Raw genomic sequence first — 27,552 nt, 5'->3', positions numbered from 1 at the left:
TCGGTTGTCCTTTAAAGGACAACCGACGTCACTTTTTTGTTTTTTAACTGACATCATAAAAACGTTTTATAGCATCTAAAATACCCAAAACATGCAGTATGATATTTTTAGTCAAATGCAAAACACCAATAAAAACGACATTAAGTGTCCAAAATCTGCAAAAAATTGAGCTACGAATTGGGCATTTTCAGAAAGTCCCGCCCCCCTTTCATGACGTCACGCCAAGACGTCTTGCATTGCTTGCGAATCAAAACAATGGCTTCAGATTCGGATAATATGCTTTCTTGTTACACATCCAGTTATGAATAGGATTCAAATAGTCCTGATGAGCAAAGCATACATGTTTGCAATCGATTAAAGAATTTATTTGGGCCATTTTGAGGCAACATTGGGGGACAATCTCTCACCAAAAAAAAGAGGCACAAAATGGCGACCAGCTCCGGTGAGGAATTAATCAGTCCGTTTCCACAGGCTGAGATATTCCTTCCATGGAGTTTGCCTCCCTCTGCTGGCGGCTTTTGGGTGTAAGACATGGTTTAAAAAAAAACAGTACAGCAAAATACATTGACGTGATGGAAAGACGCTACAATGCGTCTTTTTTACGGTGAGGAGGCGGTCCTTTTCTGACGTCACGTACGGACTCGTCACCAACTCAAAAACAAGACTTCCTGAATGTTCAGCGCGAGTCTTAAAACGTAAAATATAGCTATATGCGGTGGAATCTTATTAAAATATGTCCAGTAGAAGTCATTTGAAGCCATTTTACAAATTATGGACACAACTTGTCCGGAGACGTCGGTTGTCCTTTAAGTGTGCTGTAATTCTGTATCCTTTGTGTATATTGACTGAAATATTGCTTTTTAAGAGACCTGTGAATGGTTTTTTTCTGACTGCATAATAAGTCTCCTAATAAGTCTCGTGAAATACAAGAGCTGTAATGAACATTCTGCCATCGCAAAGATAACAATTGGTAGTTATTAACCTTTGTGCGGGTGTGTTTCTCATTGCTTAGTCATTTATTCTGGCGACAGCTGCGATGCCTCTGAGATGGTGTCAACAGCTGTTCTATTCTACCTCTCATTCCGCCACCAAAGGACAAACAAGCTATTAGTCACATCACATGCCATAGATGCATTACTCAAAACATAGGTGTCAATCAAATGTTGCCTCGGGGAACAAGATTTTACCATTTAAGTCACTGGTGTCAAAGTCAAGGCCCGGGGGCCAAATCTGGCCCACCAAATAATGTTATTCGGCCCGCGAAAGCAAATCAAACTTGTGAAATTCAATATTGCTTGATAAAGTCCGAACCAAAATTTCAACTTGTCCTATATAAACCACTGTAACATTCATTATTTTTGACTTACTGTATTTTCCGGTGTATAAGGCGCACCAGACTATAAGGCATACCTTCAATAAATGCAAAATATTTTCCAAATATAATATAAAAATAGATAAAAGTTTTCCAAATATACAGTAAGGCACACCACACTATAAGGTGCTATAGTAGTGGCTGTTACGCACTACTTCAATAGGAAGAAATAGAGTCATTGGCTGCTGACAGTCGTTGCGAGACGTGTTGTTGCTTAATATTACTTCACATATAAGGCGCACCTCTGTATAAGGCGCAGGGTCATTTTTTTCAAGAAAATTAAAGGACAATTGACATCTCCGGACAAGTTGTGTCCATAATTTGTAAAATGGCTTCAAATGACTTCTACTGAGCGTATTTTAAAAAGATTCCACCGCATATAGCTATATTTTACGTTTTAAGACTCACGTTGAATATTCCGGAAGTCTTGTTTTTGAGCTGGTGACGAGTCCGTACGTGACATCACTGAAGGAACGCCCCTGACTGAGAAAGGACATACCTTGCATCACCCAATGCATTTTGCGGTACTTTGTTCGGTCTGAAAACTTTGTGTTGATCCGTGTTGATGGCGAAATTAGAAGGTAAACACATAAATAACGCAATTGTGAATCATTGTATGTTACACCGAGACAACTCTTTGATATTCGTTGAAAAAAATTACAAGCTGAAAAAGAAAACTATTTCCAACGGAGCTCTGGCGCCATCTTCTGCATTTTCTGTGACACTACACATCAGTCTTGAGCCATCAAAACGACCCAGAAAACCTTCTTTAATCAATTGCAAACATTTATACTTTCCTCTTCAGAACTATTTGAATCATATTCATAACTGGATGTGTAACAAGAAAGCATATTCTCCGAATCTGAAGCCATTGTTTTGATTCTCCAGCAAGGCAAGACTTCTTAGCATGACGTCACGAACTGGGGGCGGGACTTTCTGAAAATGCCCAATTCGCAGCTCAATTTTTTTGCAGATTTGACACTTTAAGTCATTTTTATTGGTGTTTTGCATGTGACTAAAAATATCAGCCTGCGTGTTTTGGGTATTTTAGATGCTATAAAACGTTTTTCTGATGTCAGTTAGGAAACAAAAAAGTGATGTCGGTTGTCCTTTAAGGCTTTTGGGTGCACCTTATACACTAGAAAATACTGTAAATTTTAAAAACTACTTATTCATTAATTTGGTGTGCGCTCTATATGTAACATGTGGAGGCGATTAAACATTCTAATGGCTTCCCCAAATTCATAACGTCCCCCTTAGAGGAAACCGTAACTACAATGGGGCCTGCGGCAAAAAATGACGGACCAAATTCTTGTTTCTCAATACTTTTCTTTCTTAATGTCTCTAATCATGATAGGTTTGCAAAATAGTTTATCCAAAATGACTTTGGGCAAACTGACTAGTTGCCAGTCGATTTCAGAAGGAGTGTGAAATACTTTGCTCATATTGTATCTGCTTTTGACCTCAAGGCGTTGACCAACACGCGGATGACAACACCGGTGGGCCTCCTGAGGACTTGCCGCTAACGGTCGCAGCTAAAATTAGAATACGACAAGTGTAACCCGCTGTTTCTGAGATGTGGTGCTCGCACGCGCTCACGTACACTTGCGTGGAATATCCTTCGCTCAACCATTTGGTCATTCAACCATTACATGTCCTGTACATATTTGATAACATTTTACGAGTCTTTGTGAATAAGAAGAGACGAAGCTCACATTTATACACACACACGTACGTACACGTATATTCTGGATAACATGTCACTTGAGTCTCCAGGTCTAGTTTCAGTTTACTTTAGTAACATCCATTAAAGTCATGCTATGACTGCCCCCACCCCTCCCCTCGCCACACATTAGCACCTGCTCTATTGGTTCCAACAATACGTCTACCTGCATTATTAAGCCCGGGCCCCACTAATGGGGAAACCTTATCTCTCACACACACATGAAACATGAAGGACTGACTGAGGAGGTCATGTGGGATGCACGCTAGCCTCGACTTCCGCCTGCATTTGGGGACCCCTATCAGCAGTGTCAAAACAGCCGTCAGCGCCTATCCTTAGCCCACTCTTTGAAATTCCACAGTCAGTGCGCATTAAACTCAATTTCTCCTCCACTCCCTCAAACGTTCCATCCATTCTCAGGGGCTGTCAGTCTCTTGTGACACCTCTGCCTCTCCATCTTATTTATTTTTATTTATTTTTGATGCGTTATACATCACAAGCAAGCGAGCGTAATTACATATTGGTGGATTATGATAGGGTGTGAAAACAAATGGCTGGTAAAAAGGAAGGAGAGTAACAAAACTGCTGCCTCCATGATTCAAACACCCTGAGAAAACACACCGCATGGACCGGTCTGATTGGCTGAAGTTGCAGCCAATCACGGCACGGGAGTGCAAGGTGCCTTTAGGTTATACCCAAACCCTAAAAATGTGAGAAGGAGGGGAGAGAGAGAATAGTGCAGAGGCTGCTCCAGTGAAGCGTCACCTCAGCTCTATTCGCCGTTTGTTCCTGCCGCCGAACTGTGAGCGTCGAGCAGCGACTACATTAGTGGCTGGCATGCAATAGATTATTCTGAAGCGTGTTGCAGCGGGATCGGTGTGCTTCTCCTCGGGCAACGACGTGACCTCGAGATCACAGGCGAGCGACGAGAGTTGGATGCAAAAGTAAAGCTTGTCATGTCGGAGGTTTCTTATGCATTGATGCTGAGTTTTGAGAGAGGTGCGCTCGAGTTTAAGGACATTTGAGAGGAAAAGGAGAAGGACGACATTGTGGATAAGAAGTTGTTCCCCGTGGAAGGCTTCAGGATGATTTTGGGTGAGTGTCACGTTGATGTTATGGCGCAAACTTTTTTTGTGTGCGTTGTGAATATAAATTCAATGCAGGTCGTCACTCAGTCACAGGCATATAAAACAAAGTGAAACTTTTTATGATTTATACCTGATATATTTTATATGATTTGACATGTTCAGCGAAACAGTGTTTTTTTTACATGTCAACAAAGATATATAAAGGTTAAAAGCCCATTTTCACAATATTATATTTCATTCGACGGATGAAATGATAATTCATCTCAGTTTGGTGCTTTCCATAATCCAACAGAAAACAAACGTCAAAATATTTTTCACATATATTCATCAGGTTAAATCTCCTTAGCAAGGAAACTTTTATTTTGAAATGCACTGTGAGTCAGACATTGTTTTAAATTCAACAATTCAACAAGAAAATTCATTTTAAAGCCAGAATGTCAAAAAATTCACAATAAAAAAACAAATTGAAGGGAGTAGATTAAATTTCAATTAATTACACAATATTATTTAAATATTTCAGTGAATATTATTCAAAAGTGGAACGACTGAAATTCCTGAATAATATACCTCTGTTAAATGAAATTTTAGCACCATAGGATATTTAGCGTGTCTTTTTTTTTCAATAAACAGATCCCACCATCTTTCAGCGCCATTTTTCTACAGTCGCCCTGAATGCACAAATGGTGAGGACGGTGTTTGTTTGTCAATCAAACGGCGCTTTGGTCAACATTTGAAACCACACCAGCGCTGAGTCAGTTGCATTGCTGATGCTATCATGCAAAGAAAATGTTGTATGATGACAACGTTTGAAGGTCATCTCCCCTCCTTGCTAAAAAAAAAAGGGGTGGGGGTGGGGGGGGGGGGGGTGTCAGTGAACAATATATAATTTCACTGCCCCCCTCCCCCTGTCCAGAATGTACCTCTTTGGTCAGGCTCCATTCTGAATGTTGTATTTTATTCAAAGGAATGCCACATGACGCAGGTGCAAATGCCAAAATTCCCCATCCCTAATTTGTTGGACCATACGGATTAATGGCGCCACGCAAGAAGGTGCGTTCATATCAGGTTTAACTCATTCACTGCCAGACATGTGAAAAATGTGTCCACTCCAGTGCCAGGGTTTTTGTCATTGTCACTCGAATTCCAGGACCCACAGAATATTGAAATTTAGGACTACATAAACATTCAATGCAGTGTAAGAAACCTTAGACTGTCTTCTTTCTTCAGGAAAAAAAAGTTAATTCCCAAATTATATGGGTCTGCAGTAATGTGAGGTGCAAGTGAGGGTGGCTGTACAAAAGACAAATGCTCTACAAAAAACAAAAAATTAGTTAATTCCTAAATTATATGTGTCTGGAGTTATATGATCGTGAAATTAGGCCGGTTGTCCAAAATACAATGCAATACGTATATATTGGTTTATATAGTGTTTTAACAACAGCTGAAGCTGGAATAAAGCGCTAACATGGAAAAAAAACCGAAATGCTGTGAAAGGGAAATACATTGCTAGAGGTCTGGCCAGCATTTTATCGGCACCAAAGCAAAAAAAAAAAAAAAAAAAAATCAGAACCCAAATTAATTCAGGAATGGCGCTCTACGTCATCTTTTAAATTCCCGATTAAATTCGTGAATGGCAGCGAATGAGTTAAGAGTGTACATCTTACTGTCATTTTGGCCTCGACAATTAATCGGATAAAGTGCAAAGACAGCGTTGCCCATTGTAAATTCTGTGACTGAATATTTGATTCCAATTTATTTTAGATTTCACGCTCAACCGATCACCCCCCCCCACCCCCACCACTCCTACGAGCCACAATAAGCATAATCAGATTTTAACAGCCGTATGCTGTAAATCTCAAAAAACACACTCGCATGTCATTATCAGTCACAACCCACAATCAACCCACAACCCTCAGCCACCATTTGAAAACCAGAGAGCAAAAAATTGACACGTTCTAAACATGTGCTAAATATGACTCATCTCCCCCGGTGCAGAGCAGCGGTCGGTGACTCTTAGTGATATTTATTTATTTTTTGATAATGAATATTTCACAGCGAGATGTTTGAGGCTTTTACTTATTCAGGATAAAGGACCTTTTTTTTCCTTTTTTTAACTCTTATACACATAGTCTGTATTTGGGATAAAAAGGGAGCTAAGTCCTGCAAATCAGCATTCCCGACTAAAAAGAATCACAGGGGCATGTTGCCTTCGATAAATAACATGACCTTTAAATCAAGGCGACACATCAAAGGATAACCGCCATTGACATTTTGAAATGTATGCTTGACAAAGTGACACACGCAAGACTGACCAAGTCAAGAATTATGAGCCAAAATGTCACATTTGATTGGATTGAAAAATGTTGCTACATATAAGTAACACATTTCATAAAGCAACAAATCGGATGTCCTTAACTCATCCACTGCCAGACGTGTGCATTCCAGTGCCAGGGTTTTTATCATTGTCATTTGAATTCAAGGACCCAGAGAATATTGACTTTTAGGACTACATAAACATGTAATACAGTGTGAGAACCATTCGACTCTCTTCTTTCATCAGAAAAAAAAGAGTTCATTCCTAAGTTATATGGATCTGGAGTTATATGAGCTTGAAATAAGGGTGGCTGCCCAAAATACAAGGTAACGTCTCCGGACAAGTTGTGTCCATAATTTGTAAAATGGCTTCAAATGTCTTGTACTGTGCGTATTTTACAAAGATTCCACTGCATATAGCTATATTTTACTTTTTAAAACTCGCGCTGAATATTCAGGAAGTCTTGTTTTTGAGTTGGTGACGAGCCGTACGTGACGTCACGAAAGGGACGCCCCTGACCGAAAAAAAGACGCATTGTAGCGATCCTTCCATCACGTCAATGTATTTTGCTGTATTGTTTGGTCTGGGGAGCTTGTGTTGCACCCAAAAGCCGCCAGAAGAGGGCGTCCAAGCTCCATATAAGGAATTTATCAGCTTGTGGAAACGGAGGTGGCCACAGGAGGTCGTCATTTTCTCTCGCTTGCTCTCGGTCACTCTCTCTCACTCTCTCGCTCACGTAAATGAGCAGGTGATTGATGAATCAGTTGAACTCTTCTTCATGTGTATTGCTGTCTATATATCCCCCCAGTGGCCAAGGTTGGCACATCACAAATAGCACAAGGGCTGGAACAGATTAATAGCATTTCAATTGTGTTAGTTAAAACATTGCCTATAAAGCTTAAAAATATATTCATCATTCTATTAATTTTCTGAACCGCTTATCCTCACAAGGGTCACTAACTTCGGCCATTCTCATGGCGCCATCTTGAAGTCAAACAACAACAAAAAACAAGACAACGAATTATGTAACACAACACAAAACACACAGTCAATCAATCTTACACACTTTTCTGTACCTTCTTTGTTGTATGAAGCAGTTGTAGATGAAAGAAGAGAGGATCAAAGCCTCCTTTTCACCAGTAGATTAAGGATATCATGGTGAAATGTGCATGTCTGCTACAAGTTACTGTAAATGTTGAAAGCTAACACAAAGCTGTAGCATCCATTGACAAAAAGAAATTGTCTCATCTCCTGTCCCACGTAAATCCGCTTCAATTCCATGCCGCGGCAGTTCCACATACGCATCAGCGCCCTGCACTGACGCTCCTTTCTTCTCATCACGGGCTACTCAAGCCATTCATCCATCATTAGGGTGGTAAAATTCCATTATCGTAGGTGTTATTGTCAGAAAAGTGACTGGGTTTTTTTGTCACAAAAATAAGCCAGTCGCTATTTCAAGAACCGGTCAGAATGTCTTTGAAGGCACAAATACAGTGAGACCTCAACTTACAAACACCTCAACGTACAAACTTTTTGTTTTACAAACGTCAAATTTATGAAAATTAAACCTTATAATAAACACTATTTTCATAATACACACCCACCACGGCTGGCGGAGTGATCTTCGGCGGAAGCACACGACCTAACAGCACCACAGGTTAAGTTACCAACAGTCTTATGGAAGGTGACTCTCCTTCCATAAGCCATCAACGACCATCAAAAAGGTAAATAAAACTTGATTTTACAGCACAGTTTATTTCTTTAATTACAGTCGTCGTGTAATGCGCCTCTCTTTCCAAACAGCAATTCCCTTTGACCTTCGACCTCCAACGCCATTCCATCAAGCCATAAATGACCATCACAAATGTAAATAAAGTGACTTTATGATACAATGCAGTGTATTTCTTTCATTGCAATACAATAGCACATTTATTATACATAGAATAAGGTATGTTGTGTGTAGTTTTAAGGCTTATTTAGTTGAAAAGTATATTTTATGGAAACCCCGGAACAGATTATTCCCATTTTAATGGTTTCCTATGGGAATTTGTTTTTGAGATACACACTTTTCGCCTTACACACTCTTTCTGGGAACCAATTAAGTTCGTAAGTTGAGGTCTCACTGTAAAGGCTTTCGCGGAGCCAAAAGTCTGGTGACCAGATATATAATAAAAAGGGCTTGGACACAAAGACAGAAATGTGTAGATCTGTCATTTACTGGTTTCAAGGTTGCCAAATAAGGCCTGAGGGCTACAAGCCTGGCGCCGACCCGTCATTATCTTTGTGTGTTGTGCTATGCCATCAAAACCACAGAGGCTCTCAAAATATAACCCGCAATTACTGCTCCCCAAGAAAATGACACCCTACTTCTATAGCGTCGGTCACCTGAACATCTATCCTTTGTCTTCTCCCCTTTGAAAGAAAACAAAACAGCAGTGGATGCACCTGCTGGCTTCATTATGATCAAGTTATGTTGACTCTTTTAAATATGATTTTTTTTTCTTCTCTCTGGTTCATTACACGCTCAGGTTGCACAGTACTGGGTCAGTGCGAGCCCTATTAGTCGAGTTATGGCAGGTGTGTAAATGCTCAAATAAAAGGATCATCATAATGTGGCGCGGCGGCAAGGCTGCGTGTTGTGTTGACACAGTGGATTTTTTTTTTCTTTCCATGACCTTCACTTCCCTCGCTGTGGTTTCATGCCATATGTTCCTCTGTCGGCCTCAAGACTGCGTACCGTGGTGACCTCGCTATAATGAAAAGAGACTTTGAAAACAAGCTTTGGGATGTTGTAACATCTCCCTAAACGACTGAAACTCGAGGGGAGTTAACAAGCTTCCTTGAATAGAGCTGTGATTGTATCTATGATCATGCTTTGGGGGAACTCACAATTATGTCAAGAGCAGTTATATGAAAAAAATGTGAAATAGGGGTTTTGTGAGCGTTTATAGTTGAATATCTTCTGCATTGGTTTAGTTCAGGGGTGTCAAACTCGTTTTTTGCCACCGGCCACGTTGTACTTACATTGTCCTCTTGGGGGCTGTTATTAATTTGGTTTAATCCCCTCCACATATCACATATAGAGCGCGTAACAAATTCATGAATAACTACTTTTCAAATTTCAAGTCAAGAATAATGACGACTGTTATTGTGGTTTACATGGGACAATTTTACATTTTGCATCATGGCACTTGACATGCTTGGTTTGCTTTCGAGGGCCAAATGAAATGAGGTGGTGGGCCAGATTTGGCCCCCGGGCCTCGACTTTGACACTGATGGTTTACTTGCTTTTTCTTGCGTTTTCGGGGTGGTTGCATGCTACTTACAATTCACATTATGCCCGTGTGGAGGTTTGTGTTCCGATTTATAGATTTTTATCTATTTTTATTTTATATTCAACATTTTATTGACGGCATTTTCTATTGATATCGATCAAGTGTTTATTGTGCTACATATTGATCTTGAATTATTGACCGGCCTACTTTTCAATTGAACATGGATTAGGTCACATAATAAATAAATAAACCAACAGACAAATAAATAAATGAATAACTAAATGAATGAATAAATAAATACATAAATGCACAGACGAAAAACAACAATAATAATAATAATAATAATAATAATAAATAAAACAAAAAAAAAAAAACCTTATAGGTGGGTTGTGGGGCCAATGACAGTTTGGTAAATGCTTTCTCAAGTAAAGCATTGTGAAGTCTGCATAGTTTCACAAAACCTCTATTATGGCAGGTTCATGTAAAATGTAATGGCATTTTCTTTTTTTTTTAGACTAATGTGCTGGTTTGTGTCATTTTATTGGTGTAAATGCTGCAAGTATGAAACACTATTGCTGTAGATCTCAGGATGTTTTATGGCTCGAATGAGACAAGACATATCTATCCTATGAGGTGAGATGCAAAATAAACTCCAAATCTCTCATGCCTATGTGACATTTTGCATGTGACAGCCAAAAGTGAAGCCTCGGAGGCAGATATAGCCGCATGTGTGGAAACTGCTTGATAAAACGAGCTAACCAATGCCCGAGTAATCTCCTACAACCGCCAATGATGTTCCTCCTGTACATTAACCTGCAGGTTGCACAGCTCTTTACATCCTCCGTTCACCTTGGACTCACCTTAAAACATGCGGCTTCCCCCAAGCCCCCTCCCCAACCTCGGATGCCTTCCCTCGCTTCTTATTCCAGTGCCACCCCTCCCCCCCACTCGTGCTCGATCGACTCCATCCCTCTCATCTGCTATTATTCCTCCCCTCCCGAGCTCATCTCTTTGCTAATCAGTGGATGCTTCCCTCTATCGTAATCCGGCAAAATGTTAAAATGGCGTATGCGGCGAACAGGAGATTTTGACACCAGCAATCAGAATCAGAATCATCTTTATTGCCAAGTATGTAGAACACACAAGGAATTTGTTTCCGGTAGAACACGCTGCACTAGTATCGTCGTCAAAAAAACTGCTAAGTGGCACTATACAGTTCCATTTTGGCTACTGTTGAAAGAGTTCAATTTACAGCGCGCTTACGTCCTTCTCATAATACACGTGAGTGATGAAAATAATGTCAAATGGTTAAAAAAAACTAAGAAATCAGAGAAGTGAACTGCAGAAAGACGAGCTGATGCGCACACAGTCACTCTTCCAGGTTGTGTGGCAGGCAGCATTTAAGCCTCGCCACTGGCGCGCATAGCATCTATCATTAAAATGAAGTGCAAACCTAAATCAAGTGCCTCTCGCAGATCTCACACACTGACAAAACATTCATCTGGACCGAACCCAGGAGAACACCGCAGTGTTCTATGTGCTCGGTCGCCTGTCCCCTCGCCCAGGTTGAAATAAACTGCGTATGACTTTGGGGGTAAATTGGATGTCATGCTGAGTCCACAGCAGCATCAGAGTCAAGCTAGCAAATGCAAAACAAAGCTGGCGGTGTTCCTTCACGGGTTCCACGCTTCAGATGGACAACATTACGAGCGCTAACACCGGAGCTCTTTGAATTATTTTACAGAGAAGTGACAATCAAATTAAATTTCTGTCAGCGAGGGAGCTAAAAGATGCTCGTAAATGACCGTCTGCACTTTACGGTGTCATTTACCACCGAATCAACTTGAGGATGTGTGACGTCACCGTATAAACTGGAGTGTGTGTGTGTGTAGGGAGTAAACACGAGCAGAGTGGGTCAAGACAGAGCTGCGGGCTCAGACATTGGAGGTTCTGTACACCAACGTCGTCAAGGGAGGCGGTTGAGAGGTATCTGCGCACAGTAGCTCATTTACATGCAGATGTGAGTCGCCTGGTGTTTTATGTCCATTCGGTAAACCAAGGTGGCTGTTTTCCTTTTCTCTTTTTGACTTATTTTTCTTCCTAAATTTATTTTGGCAGCCCACCTCTACAACGGTTCCTCCCACTCGCCGCCACGGTCCCAAACAGCGATGCAGTCAGGCCGGGAATACTGATCGTCGTCACTGACATTGACATTACCTCTGTGATCATTAAAGCTAAATTGGCCAAATGAATTGCCAATTTCAGAGCCCTTAGGCACAGCACGTTGGCGTGCATGTGCTTGCGTATGCGCGCCGTGCTTTGTGGTGATAAGCCGCTGGCCCGTGGATGTCATTTTTTTTCGCCCCCCCCCCGCGAACCCCCTACCACCTCTTTATTGCACTCCACCTTCCGTCTGCATGTCTTCATTTCAGGCTGCCTCTCACAATTCTACCCAAAAATTCAATAAGCTATTACATGGGCATTGATCTTTTTCACAACCAAACATTTGCATGAGAAAACAAAAAGGCAATGGCGAGAGGGGTCGGGAGAGGCGGGCTGGTTCCTTTTTCTGAGTTAAGGGCCAGTAGATGGTGTGGTCTGGATTTATAGAGTTTGACAGCACTTTGACGCTTTACCTCTCCTCCGAATGTGTACAATCAATGGCAGTCGTTTGACGTGAAGGGGTGGCGCATTCGCGTATCTGATGTCATTGTAAATCACGTTGGAAGGGCAGATAGGAACAGGAGCTGTACGAGAGATGATAGAGAATGTGACTCGAGAAAGGCAGCACGATAACTTGAAATATGCGACTCTATTGGGGCATGCTGGAACGTTAATGAAGGTACAGCAGAAATGATTTGACTTTTAAACTGTAATGTGGTGGAAAACGAGCAGCCGGTGCACGCTTGGCGAGGCGAAGAGGAAATACTGCACCTAGCGACAAAATCCATCCCGCTCGAGATTTGCATTGTTAACCAAGCATTTATTTACATCACGGAAAGGTTCCAGCCTGCTTTGATTTGTTGTAAAGGCAAGAAATAAATTGCAGGCATTTTGAGCCTCATCTTTCATTTTGTCAAGGTTTGCAAGGTGGTGGGGGACGTCAAAATTACAGCAATAGTGATGGGCAGGGTGTATTTGGCAAATTGTATTAAATAAAGTCAGCAGGAACAAAATCTCAAACAACAAAGTCATCACAACAGAAAGGTCCAAAGTAGCAAACAAAACCATTGGGTTAAAAAAAGGCAATTTATTTTGATTGTTTTAGTACAATTAATACAACAGAGTCACACAGTCACATTGTTGTGACTGTCACACATCCTAGAGGTGTGTTGGTGCAGCAAGTATTGCACCTGCACAGAAATCAGGGCATGACACCTGTCTCATTCTTTACTTCACTGAAATTTGGATCCATATTATTTTTTCGTGAACACCCTCTTAATTAACCTTTTCATGCACAAGTAACAATTACCAGTAACCCTATCACCGGACCAACTGTCCACTGTTGTAAACGATGTCCCTGTATATTTATATACTGAATGGGGTTATTATGAAGTACGTGCAGGTCAAATATGATCCATGTCATGTCTACAATGATCCTTATTATTATGATCATTATTATGATCGTTATTATGATCATTATTAATATTATTTATTAATATGTTTATATGCGAATCAAACCTCTGAAGATGGATGACTGTGGCTGTGGCGACCCCTGACGGGAAAGCCGAAAGGAAAAGAAGAGGAGATTGTTATGATTATTGATTATGATGATGATGATGATTATGAGTATGATCAATATTGTTTTTTTGATTAGTATGATTATTATCTTTATTATTGTTATTTTCATTATTATTATTATTATTATTATTATTATTATTATTATTATTATTATTATCATTATTATTATCATCATTATTATTCACATTATTATCATTATTAGCATTATTATTAGCATTATTATCATTATTATTATTTCATTATTATTATTGAAGAGGATTTCAAATGCTTTTGATTTCAGATCAACAGTCCAAATTTTGTACAATTATGTCTTAAGAGTTCTATGACACAGACTTGTAAAGTTGCCATCGGGAGGAATTGTTTGTCATCCCCATAAAAATAAGCTTTCTGCTTGTAATGTAGCATATGACTGCTCCAGGGTTGCAAAAGCTATGAAGATGAGAGCAACAAGAGGGAGAAAAAAATATTTCCCCTTTGTCCATGTTTGTATTCTTCGCATCGTTTCCCCACACCAACCCCATCAGTGAAAAGAACGTGTCTGGAGTCACCAAAAACAGCATTTCTCCCATTTCCCCTGAAACAATTTCTATTTGAATATTTAACAGCAATAAGTAAGCAGTCATCACAAAGCAGTAGCAATAAAAGATGCTGATTGCGTATCGTCTCAGGAGGGGGAGGAAGAGAGAAAAAAGATGCATACAAATTATTTCTTGCGTTGTTTGATTGGACCACGACGGTATTGCAGGTTTCCCCACCAAGCGCCTTGAAAGTGGGAGGAACGTGCAAAATAGTGGCAGGGATAAAGAGGCAGAAACAAAAACTAGTAGTATAGGTTGGACCGCTGCGGAAGCGAGAAAGCACAGATGCAGGCTGGCAGAATAAGAGACCGTAAAATGAGGACAGAAAACAATGTCTGGTGTCAGAAAGAAGCGACAGAGAAAGTGAGAGGAGGCAGATATCTGCAGCCTGCCAGTTTTGAGGCTTAAGGTGCTTATCCCCCCCCCCAACACACACACACACACACACACACACACACACACACACACACACACACACACTCCCCCGCTCCCCTTGCCCATCACATAAGAAGTCATTAAGTACAGGCAGCTACTATGACAGAGTTGCAAGTGAGAGGAAAGTGAGCAAGGGATGCCGTGGGAGGAAGTGGATGAGCATTTTTTTTATTCAATGCAGGTTTTTTATTCCCAATAAAATAGAATGACATGAATAACAAATACATGTCTCTGCATTAGGCCCAATCAGTTCGTTAAATTCAGGGCGATGTTGCGATGTCACGCAAATCCCAAATCATAAATTCTGCAATTTGGGGAATAATCAAATAACTGCTTCATTTTGTTGGGTTGGTAGGATTTATTTTATACATTTTGGCACTCGGTAAACGGTGTACCTTATTTTCCGGTGTATAAGGCTCACACAAAAGCCTTCCTTTTCTTCAAAAAATGACCCTCCGCCTTATATGCAGGTGCACCTTAGATGTGAAGTCATATTGAGCCACAACAGATCTCGCAACTCCTGTCAGCAGTCACTGACTCCATTTCCCCCTGTAGAAGAATTAGTACGTCACCCAGCCTCTACTGTTGCGCCTTATAATGTGGTGTGCCTTATATTTGGAAAACTTTTATACAGTTTATTTATATATTATAGTTGGAAAACGTTCATTTATTGAAGGTGCGATTTCTAATCCGGTGCGCCTTATATATGGAAAAAGTTTGAAAAGACACCATTCATTGGGGGTACGCCTTATACTCCGGTGCACCTTATACACCGGAAAATACGGTACCGACTGCTCAAAGACAGCTTGGAGAGGCTCCAGCACACCTGCGACTTCTAAACAGTTTGTGTGGTAGAGAGCCAGAATAATCTATTGACACACATCCTTCATTTTAATCTCATGTTGCCTTTTTTTGTACAGGAAGTGTAAACCGAGCGGGGCCGGTCCCTGCCTTCCTCAGGAGCCCGGCTGTCCTCCCACCTTCCCCCTTGGACATGAAGCCTTTCCTACAGTTCCCCCTGGAGTCGCCACACCCCGCAACTCTTGGTCTCTTCCCCAACTTTAATACAGTAAGTGGTCCTTGTCATGTCACCAAGAGCGGGTGCTAACGTGGTTATAAGATGACACCAAGTTGGCGTTTGCTAACGTTGGCTCCTAGCCAACAGAGAGTATGAATGATTTACATATTTTCTGACTATTTGACAGCTATTCATATTTTTATCCAAAAGTGAGACTTATGAAAAACAATAAAAACAAACAAAAATCAAGAAGTGAAGCCTTAGCAAGTGTTCTACAGCGCTAAAATGACTTGCGGCTAATCAATTGTATAAAGAGGCCTTAGCTGAGTCAGCATTTTCTGGTTCTCATTTCCAGATTGAGTTTCATGTGAAGGTCAACGTGACCACACACATTCACACGTCATCTCGGTCATCTGCGTGCGCTCGGGGAAAAGGACCCCTGTGTGAGTTTAGGATTCATCTTGCGTTGTCGAGGACGTGGAGTGTGGCCGCCAATGTCATCAGACCTTAGCAAATTACTCTTCAGGTTATTAGGAATTTTAAAAAATGGACTGCATTCTTTAACGGTCTTCTGAATACACTTGCCTACAATAGAATTTCATTCATAGTATTTAAAAATTTTCTTGGTTGGAGTTCCGTCATTATACTGCGTTTTAACTCATTCACTGCCAGACGATGTGCACAAATGTATCCACTCCAGTGCCAGGTTTTTTTTTGTCATTCTCACTCAAATTCCAGGACCCACAGAATATTGAGTTTTAGCACCACATAAACATTTGATGTAGCGTATGTAACCTAAGTTAATTGCTAAATTATAGGTGAGTACCTATAGGTGTGAGCTTGAAATGAGGGTGGCTTTCCAAAATACAATGCAATACATACATATTGGTTTATACAGACGATCCCCAATTTACGAACGATATACGTTCCGAATGGTCATTTCCTAAGGTGAATTTGTTCGTAAGTTGCTTCAGTACTATTTTTTGTATGCAATGTATGTTGAAAGCTTATAAAAGTATGTTTACGATTTATATAAATATGTTTAAGATTTCAGTGAACGCTGGCGCGTGTGGCTCCCGCTGCTCACCCGCAGAAAAAATATCCTTTGACAGTAAAGTGTCCTTGAGAGTTTTGAAAGGCGCTTATAAATGAAATGTATTATTATAAGAAACCTGCATTGGTTTGTACTGAAAAATAAATATTTAAAAATATATGCTCGATAAAGATACGCACATGTACAACTGGAGAGAATACTTCATGCAACAACAAAAATGTTCGGATGAAAGTTGGGGACCGTCTGTATAGCGCTTCAACAACAGCTAAAATTGGAACAAAGCACTAACATGGAGAAAAAGTGAAATGCTGCCCCCTCGTGGAAGACAAAAAACACTGCCAGAGGTCTGGCCAGCGCTTTTTTGGCACCCCCAGAAAGACAAACAAAAATCCTAACAAATTTGGGAATGGCGCTCATATTTTCAATTCCCGAACAAAATTCGGGAATGGCAGTGTATGAGAGTAAGAATCGTCAACTATTTTGGTGAGAATAAATTGCAGTTAGTTAAAAATGCTGCCATCCCTATTTACATTAAATTATCACTACATGGCTGGCATGGCTTCTATTAGAAATGCAGTATTGAAGCATTCTTACATGGATGATTACAGACAAATACAATCGGCAACTCTCACCTTAACCAATGCCAATGTTAAGTTTGTATTTGTGTGACCTTATTCACATTTCGCAGCTGTATGATGAATTATTTTGACTAGCCTTTGAGAAAAGACTGAAATGTAGAAAACTATGATAGGAGGACCAGACCATTATTCAGATGACACATACATTGATTCATTCAGTAGGACGACTGACAATGATTTTCATACACAAAGGCGATAAGGAGAAGAATAGGGAGACGACAAGAGGGAAAAAAAGCCCAAAATAAACAGAGTGCTTGTATATGACAACAATACATTCCAATAACATTCTGATTTTTCAAACCAACGCATTTTCCTCGGGTGTCTGCAGCTGTGGTGCGTAAACACTCTTTCATTTTAGCTGCATGCGTCCAAAGTGGAGGCAGCAGATGATAAGCTGTGTAAAACCACAGAGAATTTTTGGTGGTTGCTGAGGGCAACACCCTCACCGTCTGCATGTTTCGGAATACTAACAGGAAGCACCAGCGACTTCGCATGCAGTAAAGTCAATGCTGCATCCGAGCTCCTGCAATAAGATTGGCTGATTTTTTTTGGTCCTGACCTTTTTTTCCTGCATTAAGTGTTGAACCCACAGAGGCAACAACTGGGCTGCAGAGGAATTCCGACACAATTGCATTGGCAGCAATACGTCACCCGTGAATACAAAAAAATAACTTCCGTATTCTCTCATGCCCAAGTATTCATTATGAATCTTTGAAATAAATTAAAAGCAACAAACCCAATCACACACATTGGATTTTATATTGAATATATGAACTACAGCAGGGGTGTCAAAGTCATTTTTTTCCGCGGGCCACATTGTAGTTATGGTTTCCTCTCGAGGGTTATGAATTTGGGGAACCCATTAGAATGTTTAAATCCCTTCAAATTAATGAATAACTCGTTTTCAAATCTGAAGTCAAGAATAATGACTTTTATTGTGGTTGACATCCAAAAATATGAAATTTTGGCTCAGATTTTAGCAATCATTATGGAATTTAACAAGTTTGATTTGCTTTCGCGGGCCGAAAAAAATGATGTGGCGGGCCGGATTTGGCCCGCGGGCCTTGACTTTGACACCTGTGAACTACAGCATCTTTGTAGAATATGCAGGGAGTCTATATTTAGGCCCCTAAAGTCACAAAGTGAATGAAAGTATTTGAACCACACCCAAGAAGTGAGGCCCCGCAGACAACAGCAACTGCTGAGCCACCCCCCCTTCACCCCACCGCCACCCACATCAATCACCCCTGCCCGAATTCACGCTTCTTGTTTACAACTCTCCTTTTAGCGACTTCTCCGTCAGTCACCTGCACCCCCTGATCTCATCCGCTGTTGTTGAATCTGTCAAGTGACCTTTGCGCTAACTTAACCTTTTCAGATGGACCCCATCCAGAAGGCAGTTATGACGCACACCTTCGGGCATCCCGTGGCGAGGACAAAGCGCCCCATCATCTCCTGCAATGTCTGTCAAATTCGGTTCAACTCGGAGGTATGAAATTTGACATTGCACACCTCCCCGTAATATTGAATGGCCAATAAATATTCATTATTCCAAACCAGGCAGACTGAATATTTTTTCTTAACATGATTGTTTCTATTAGGTTGAATCGTGTCCTGAACACCAAAGGCACTTAGTTGATTTGTTGAGTCATCATAGCTCGACATAAGATAGCAAGTGTCAGGGTATAGGAGCCTATTAGATTTACTCTGATGACAATTTAATAGAAGGGGTGCGAGAAAAGACCCACGGCCAAGAAATGAACGGTAGTGTGTCTTTAAAGTTCCATTAAAGCTGATTAAGCATTTTTTGACGGATGGTGCACCGCCAGCTAAAAGCAATGTGCCTGAAGGAGAAAAAAAAAGTTTAAAGGAAAGGAATTTCATGTTCCCAGTAAGAGAAGTAATTTTGCAACTGGTTCCAAAATGATAACTAAAGTAAAGTTTCACCAATTAGATCAGTTGGCTTCTTTTAACGCTCAGTTCTTTGTTTATGTCACGGTCCCCATAAGGGTGCATTTGCACACAAAGCTGGGTGTAAATTGACACAAGAAATAAATGTTTATCAAAGTTTGTCTTTTACAGCCACATACCCAGGAAAGAATGACACATATCTCTGCATTTATGCCTCTCTTTGAATATATTATTTTACACAAATGAGTATTTTTACTATATGATTGTAAAACATGTAACAGTAGGTATACGGTTCCTGTTTGCATCATTATGAGGTAAAGTAAAGTGTAATGCTTGATGGAGATGGGGTTTTTAATGTGAGCATCTCAGAAGACGATTTATGTGTTGGCTGTTTGTTTGACATTTACAGCGAGAGAGCCCTTGTATGTCTGTCTCTGGGCAAAGTACTTTAAGATTTAAACCTTGTAAGATAAATGTTTTTTTTAAACTGTGTGCACTTAAGTAATGGTCGGTTCAAATGTATTAGTGTCGTTTTTAGGATTATCATAAAAATGTGGCTGTGTGAGCAAGAAGGAAACGGTCAGAAGTGATTTTTATTTCCTGGCCAAACATGTTTACACGCCAAAAATACAGTGAAAATATGTTAGTATTTATGCTTGAAAATATTTAACTCATTGACTGCTAGATGATGTGCAAAAATGTGTCCACTCCAGTGCCAGGGTTTTTGTCATTTTCAGTCAAATTGCAGGAGCCACAGAATATCGAGTTTAAGACTGCATAAATATTCAATGAAGCGTAAGAAACCTTCGACTCTCTTGTTTCATCAGGAAAAAAAAGTTAATTCCAAAGTTAAATTGGTCTGGTGTTATCTTAGCTACAAATGGGGGAAGCTGTACAAACGGCGAATGCTGCCTCCTCGTGGAGGGAAAAACTTTGACAGAGGTCTGACGAGCGCTTAATCGGCAAGAAAAATCAAAACCCCAAAAAATTCGGGAATGGCAGTCAATGAGTTAATGACTGGCTGCAAGTGCAACACAGTTTTGTGTCAGCATTCTGGCTGTAAACTACTCATATATTCCTGCACAGTTTGTTTTCACAGAAGACACGTTTTGTTTCAGAGCAAGAGATTCAATTTAAAACAGGGGTGTCAAAGTCATTTTTTGCCGCGGGCCACATTGGTTTCCTCTTGAGGCCCGTTATGAATTTGGGGAACCCATTAGAATGTTTAAATCCCTTCAAATATTACATATAGAGCACACAGCAAATTAATGAATAACTCGTTTTCAAATCTGAAGTCAAGAATAATGACTTTTATTGTGGTTGACATCCAAAAATATGAAATTTTGGCTCAGATTTTAGCAATCATCATGGAATTTAACAAGTTTGATTTCCTTTCGCGGGCCGAAAAAAAATTGATGTGGCGGGCCGGATTTGGCCCGCGGGCCTTGACTTTGACACCTGTGATTTAAAACATGTTGGAAGTGCAAAACTACCACGATCTTGTAAACAAACATACGAAAATGACAAGGACTACAGTGATGATCTCAAATCAAATCACTACTAATATTGTTTCTGGGCGACTTGAGGGGAAAAAAAGAGATGGATGACTACTGTATTGGCAGTCAAAAATAAAGATGCTCCCCATGCAAAGAACATGAAGGACCTGAACCAGCCTGCAAAGTTTAGTGAAACAAAATCAACTTAATTGATCACTAAAAATAGAAACCACAAACAGAAATAAATGGTATTCAGACAAAAATTGAATAGAGCGTACAAGCGGAGCCTAAAATATAAATACATTGTGACGATTAGGTGCTAAATACTTGTCCTCTAAATGCAGCAGTGCAGAAAGGACAGAGGCAGCGGAGTCATCTGAAACTAGTGTAACCCTGCGCAGTTCTCCGTGAGGGGCCACATAATTATATCCCCCCCACTGCTGTTCTCACATGGTCCACAAGTGCAGCAGATGTGAACATTTCGTTCACTACGGTATGATTTCATTTACATACTATAAACCGTAAGGTAAAGGTGTCAAACTCATTTTTTACCGCGGGCCACATTGTAGTTACGGTTTCCTCTTGGGGGTTGTTAGGAATTTGGGGAAGACGTTAGAATGTTTCATGCCCTCTACTGTATATTACATACGGAGCGCACAACAATTGAGGAATGACTAGTTTTCAAAATGGAAGTTAAGAATAATCATTGTTATTTTGGTTTACATCTGACAATTTGAAATTTTGGTCCAGACTTTAGCAAGCGTCATGGAACTTGACACGCTCAATTTGCTTTCGTGGGCCGAATGAAATGATGTGGCGGGCAAGATTTGGCCCCCGGGCCTTGACTTGGACACCTGTGCCATAAGGGCTCTCTTTTTAAGACCAAGCCAAGTCTAGTGAGCGGTGCAATCTGACTCTTCGCAGGGGCGGACTATAGACTGAGTTTTGGTATCTTGCAAGCAGGTAAAAGAAAATGGATGCTTTGCCGTTGTGGGCGTGAACAGAGCCGACTTGATTTTTGTGAATTAAAGTGGCTTCTCTAGCGGTGTTTAAAATTGATCTATAAGGAACTGCAAGCAAATGTTTACTCTGGAATTAAGAAAAGTATTGCCAAAGAGAGACAGATCGGTGACATGGGTATTTAGAGACAACCTTCCTTTGACCGGAGTTTGATTTTTAAAAACACTGTTCAATAAAGATAGTCATGATCTCTAGCTATGACTCAGAAGATTCTATGCACGGCCCTGTTATATTTATATATGACATCCATCACACGTCTCCTCAACGCATCGAATCTGTCTTCATCCACCTCAGTCAAATTAACACAAATCACTTCACACTACCTGCGCCAATAGTTGGCTCCAGCACACATGATAATTACTCTAATTTCAGTCATCAAATTGTCAGCTGCGTCAGGGGCACGACAAACGAAATGTCCTCCGTATGCCAGAATACCCACTGTGCCAAAGAGAGATTCCTGAACAAGCAAAATGAGATTCATGATGTTCCGATCCTTACGCTCGAGTGCTACCGCGCATGCTGTCTACAAATAAAGAGCCCTCACGTTTCATTTCCCAAAGATGCACGTCAAGTCGATGTGCGATTCCGTCCTTCCAACCTGTACGAACGAACACAAAGTTTTGCACCTGTGCTCAGGAGCAAGGACAAAAACTTCCCAGCGTAACAGGAGAGGATGGGAACTTTGCGAACGCACTTTAATAATGAAGTAATAATCTGTTGGGAGTCGAGTTTCAGCAGGTGGAAGGTGGACCGTTTTTTTAAGCCTTCCCACGACATCTTTTGCATTTTCGTCGTAAACCTTACCCCCGACGTTTTCTTGTTTACGCCTGAGGGAAGCCATTGTTAAACAGATGTCAAAGTAAAAGTGACTGAAGTGATTGATGTAACCACTCCGAATAAAGTGCCTTTCATGGCACCCCCTTCTCCTCGCTCTACACGTTGTAATAATAACATTGCCAATTCATCTGGGGCCACAGAGGACATATTAGCCTGCAAGTGTTGGAGCACAGTCCTGCTGCAAGGCTGACGTCACGTCATGCTGCATTAGCCGTCGTCAGCACTGCAGAACGACAGCGCACATCGTTCGATCCAGACTACTCCGTCGACGCACTTTTTCTCTTCACCTTCCTTCCTACCGGTTTTCGACGCTAGTTTATAATGTTCCCCTTTCATCCTTCGTGGGGTTTACTGTCTTCTTCTCGCCAGTTTTTTCCCACCCCCCCGTCACGTGACTGTCGCTGCTGCCTGTACCCTGATTTGTCAGAGACCGGCTCGCTCCATTTTCTGTGCCTTTGTCACTCTATAGATAAAACATCAAAGCATATCCTGCTTTGAGAGAAAAAGGATTTCAGGGACATTCACTGGCTCCCGTTTTCTCCCCCCACACTCACTTTAAAATCCCATCCTTGCCTTTTCACTCATCCTAATCCCCTTTCTACGTGGAGTCGTCTTTCGTTTTGTCAGTTTACTCTTCTGCACTTCATTCATATTTGATCATTATTCACTTCGTCCCTTCACCTCAACGACCCGTTGGCGTAATCCGTTTTCTGTCCTTGCACCTAGCTAGCGCATCCTCGCGCCATTTCCCCCCCAAGGCTTTCCTGATTCTTTGATTCATGGCAGACTTTCATTGATTTCTTCGGACCTGTATTTTAAGGTCACGCAGATAGTGAAAGTATTTGAAGTATGTCTGAAAGACAGCAACCGAGTAGTTACTCCTAAAAGAACGACTGGTGCTCTACAGCAGTTGTTTATCGACATGTAAAGCATCATACCCTCCTCTAATTGAAGGCTTAAGGAAAGCAGCAGCCACTGGGTTGAGTTACAAAAGCAGCGAGCTGTGGATGCCATACTGTCATCGCCAATCAGGATGAGCGCTATATATGGGGAACTGTCATCGCTAGCTAATACTTGAGGCTTACAGAGGCATCTTGAATACCAGCCAGTGGTCCATCGAGCTCCAGTTGTGCATCCATTAAAAAAAAGACTTATGGGCTTCTTTCAAAGTTGTTTTGAACATCATCTTAAATTGTTTTAGCTTGTATTTATGCACTCAACATTAACACCATGCAATGTGATCCAATACAAAAGTTTTGTTTTTTTTGCCTTTAGTGGATTGATAATGCTCATTTCTCGTCCTCCTCTTCCTCAACTTTATGTTAAATAACACATCTGTGAAAGTATGAACCCATATTCAACTTTGGTGAAATGTAAAGACATGTTTTTACACAGCTTTTCGTGATACTTAGAGCTGTATCTAGTGAGGGGGGAGCCTAGCAGCTTTTGGGGGGAAAAAAAATAAAATAAAGTGAGCAAAAATAAATATGAGACTAATAAATATTACAAGTTCTAAAATCAACAAGGTCACACGCATTAAGGGAGATCAAATTAACTCATTCGCTGCCATTGTTCGGGTTTTGTTTTTTTCTTGCGGCGGAGGGTGGCCGATAAAGCGCTGGTCAGACCTCTGGCTATTTTTTTTCCTTCCACGAGGGTGCAGCATTTTCCTTTTTTCGATGTTAGCGCTGTGTTCTAGCTTCAGCTGTTGTTAAAGCGCTATATAAACCTAGCGCTATATAAACCACTTGCACCTCAGATAACTCCAGACCCATATAATTTAGGAATTAACTTTTTTTTCTGATGAAAGAAGAGAGTCCAAGGTTTCGAACACTGCATTGAATGTTTATGTAGTTCTACAACTATATTCTGTGGGTCCTGGAATTCGAGTGAAAATGACAAAAACCCTGGCATTGGAGTGGACACATTTTTGCACAGCGTCTGGCAGTGATTTAGTTCAAATGCGTTCCCACTGCAATATTCCACATTTACACCATAAAGTCATCAAACACTGGAAGGAGTTGGACACCTGCAAATTACAGTGAAGATTTTTTTTTTTAAATCTACCAAATGGCCATGTCAGATTACTCCCCACCCCCAAATAAGGCAACCTAAAGATTGAACTAGAATTGCCTTTTATGTGACAGACACACGGCCCCCGTTGGCTCTGTGACTCAGTTGGACGTCAGCAGGTAGATAAAAAAAATGATGATGATGCAAGTGAAATGAACATCCTCACAAATCTTTACACAGCCACGAAATTGTTTTTTTTTTTTCTTCTTCCAGAGTCAAGCGGAGGCTCATTACAAAGGCAACCGACACGCTCGCAGGGTCAAGGGCATCGAGACGTCCAAGACAGGTCGTCTTCAGGATGGCGACAAGCAGCACTCTCCCCCCACCACTTCACCCTCACCATCAGGTCCCTCGCCACTCAACCTGGATCCTGACCCAAATAAGCAGGGTGAGCATCACCTGTCACTCCGACGTGTGATGATCCGCACACATACAGACACAAAATCTGGCACAACACGATCCAGATGCTCGACACATCTGCTCGGAGCTTTCAGTCCTCTCTGGGTAGTTCACATTATCCTACTGCTGTATCCGTCATAGTGTATTATTCTATCATATTCATATTGTCCCGGTATGATTTGACAGCAAAGCGTTGTCTCGTTATTTTCACACATTTATATAAAGTTCCTACGATGTAAAGGTTTCTTCAGCCCTGATCTGTACTTCTTTGAAGGTGTCGGACGTTTCGCTCCTCATCCGGAAAGCTTCGTCAGGGAACAAAAAATTTGCTGGTAGCTCTGAGCGAAACGTCCGACACCTTCAAAGAAGTACAAATGACGGCTGAAGAAACCTTTTCATCGATGAACCACTCCTGTACGATTGAGAGCTTACACAGACAAAGTTCCTACATGTTGAAGCGGCTTTTGGAAGTCTGCTTACTAACCGGCAAATATATCTACTGGTTTTAGACGACACTCAATCCCATGCCAACTCAGAGTCACCTTTGACCCCGAGCCACCTCACGACACCCACGGTGAAGTCAACAGAAGCAGCGTGCCCCTTCTCGGAGTCGACAGGCGCACCTTTGCCATCCTCCCCCTCGCCGGCCGCCATTGACAGCGCACCACTCGCGGACTCAGCGGGGGCGCCGTTGGCTGACAACCCGTCGCCGGCTCCCAGCCCTCCCTCTGGAGAGTCTGAGGAAGAGAAAGCAAAGAAGCTTCTCTATTGCTCTTTATGCAAAGTTGCAGTTAATTCCCTCTCACAGCTGGAGGCCCATAACAAAGGTAATTTGTACATATGCATGGCTCCACAAAAACATGCACCAAAAATGAGGAATATGCGTAATTGGAATCGGCGGATAATGGCTGCCGGGAATGTCAAGTAGAAGCGGTAGCACTTCTGCCACCCAGTGGTTTAAAATAAATATTGCAAATAGCATTTTACCACCCTCCATGTCAAATATCATAAAATTTGAATATGACCTGGACCTTGTCACACTTTTTAATCACTCCAGGTACAAAACACAAAACAATTTTGGAAGCACGGAGTGGACTGGGCCCCATTAAAGCCTACCCACGACTGGGTTTGAAAGGCAGCGCTGAGCAGGGCGGGGACCTGTCGTCTGATTCCAACACTCAGGAAAGAACCTTTCACTGTGAGATCTGCAATGTCAGAGTCAACTCTGAGCTGCAGCTTAAACAGGTGAGACATTAAAACGTATTTTAAAGGAGGGAAGAAAAAAAATCAAAGAGTGAAGAAAAGCAATCCATTTCTTTGATCTGGCCGGTTTCTTTTCGCCTTGCAGCATATTTCCAGCCGGAGGCATCGAGACGGGGTTGCGGGGAAACCCAATCCTCTATTGAGTCGTCACAAGAAACGTGTTGACTTCATGGTATTGTATCCACCTTTCCTTTGGCAAATGGACATTCGTTTTGTGCCAGACTTCACTGTCAATTACAGACGCTTCTCAACTTACAAATATTCAAGTTATGAAAGTTTGGTACATACGAACATTTTTGCGTGTACAGTATGTCGAAAAATGAGATGCTGCAAGTTAGATTTTGTGTTCCGCGCCTTTTTCAGGCCAAGCTCGCTTGCGATTGGCTGCATGGCTTCACACACACAGCCACATTAGAGTTTTCATGGGCTGGATGTTTACGCGACGGACAAGGCTGCCCAATCTGCACCCAGCTATGCTGAAGTGCTGCAAACGAGTTCAGGCCCCGATCCGCCGAGCTCGCTTACGATTGGCTGCGTAGAGTATGTGGGCTGGGAGGAAATCCCTCTTCCCAGTTGACACTCCAGAAGGACTCGATGCATAACGCAAAGTAATGGCTGCTGGCACGTAATTCAATAATTACAGGCCAGTAACTTCAGTAATGGCTGACTGAAGACCCAAGGACATATGTCGTCGTCCTACAGTATGTGTGAATTTATTTTAGGAATGTTAGAGCGTCTGTGTTTCATACTTCCCCGTTCAGTGTTTGAATTAAACATACATTCAAAAAAAAAAAAAATAACTGAAGCAACTTACGAACAAATTCACCTTACGAACGAACAACCGCTCAGAACGTATCTCGTTTGTAAGATGGGGATCGTCTGTACTACAATTCATTGATTATTTAGTGTCCCGGTACTTTTGTCCATGTGTGTTTTCGTCACTATCTCCTTGTCTCTCTCTCAAAGGAACTTCCAAAAACACTAGCGGCGGGGCTCTTACCAAATCCTCTGGCCGTCGCGGCAGCCATGGCCGCTGCGGCGTCCTCAAATCATCTGGCACTGCGACCTCCTGGCCCGCCAACCCACCCCCATCACCACCTGCTACAGGGGGCACCCCTAAGCCTGCTGAGGCCCGCCCCGGGGCCCATTCGCACGACTCACGGGCCAATTCTCTTCACTCCATACTGAACGCGTGAGAATGAGGAGTCGGGCAGAAGCACACTGTGAAGCCGCAAGCTCAACTCAGGTGGTGTTTCATTTGAGTCAAGCTTGCGAGCGACGCTTAACGGTGCAGACTGGAGTTGCAGACTACCGCTG

At 41.6% G+C, this 27,552-nt stretch overlaps 1 protein-coding gene across 3 annotated transcripts; it reads left to right on the top strand.

The window, feature by feature from the left end:
- The first annotated feature begins 3,829 nt into the window (after positions 1-3,829).
- On the top strand, positions 3,830-27,439 carry LOC148890239 (zinc finger protein 385A-like). 3 transcript variants are annotated; one of them, XM_089009639.1, is made up of 9 exons: positions 3,830-4,190; positions 5,148-5,233; positions 15,447-15,595; positions 18,615-18,725; positions 24,787-24,961; positions 25,482-25,799; positions 26,030-26,217; positions 26,321-26,407; positions 27,202-27,439. In XM_089009639.1, exons 3-9 carry the CDS (start codon positions 15,521-15,523, stop codon positions 27,421-27,423), a joined length of 1,176 nt encoding a protein of 391 aa, XP_088865765.1. In that variant the 5' UTR covers positions 3,830-4,190; positions 5,148-5,233; positions 15,447-15,520; the 3' UTR covers positions 27,424-27,439. The 3 variants fall into 3 exon arrangements, with proteins under 3 accessions (XP_088865765.1, XP_088865764.1, XP_088865766.1); XM_089009638.1 differs by lacking the exon at positions 5,148-5,233; XM_089009640.1 differs by lacking the exons at positions 5,148-5,233; positions 18,615-18,725.
- The last annotated feature ends 113 nt before the right edge of the window (positions 27,440-27,552 follow it).

The sequence above is a fragment of the Hippocampus bargibanti genome, linkage group LG12 (assembly GCF_051943395.1).
Source record: "Hippocampus bargibanti isolate YZ-2025 linkage group LG12, ASM5194339v1, whole genome shotgun sequence".
Lineage (NCBI taxonomy): Eukaryota > Metazoa > Chordata > Actinopteri > Syngnathiformes > Syngnathidae > Hippocampus > Hippocampus bargibanti.
The sequence above is the reverse complement of the archived record's forward strand: the minus strand, read 5'-3'. Positions and strand labels throughout refer to the sequence as shown.

Bases quoted from the DNA above. Each gene is read 5' to 3' on its own strand.
- LOC148890239 (XM_089009638.1), top strand. The intron at 26,218-26,320 runs GTGAGACATTAA...TTCGCCTTGCAG, and splicing joins CTGAGCTGCAGCTTAAACAG to CATATTTCCAGCCGGAGGCA. The intron at 26,408-27,201 runs GTATTGTATCCA...TCTCTCTCAAAG, and splicing joins AGAAACGTGTTGACTTCATG to GAACTTCCAAAAACACTAGC.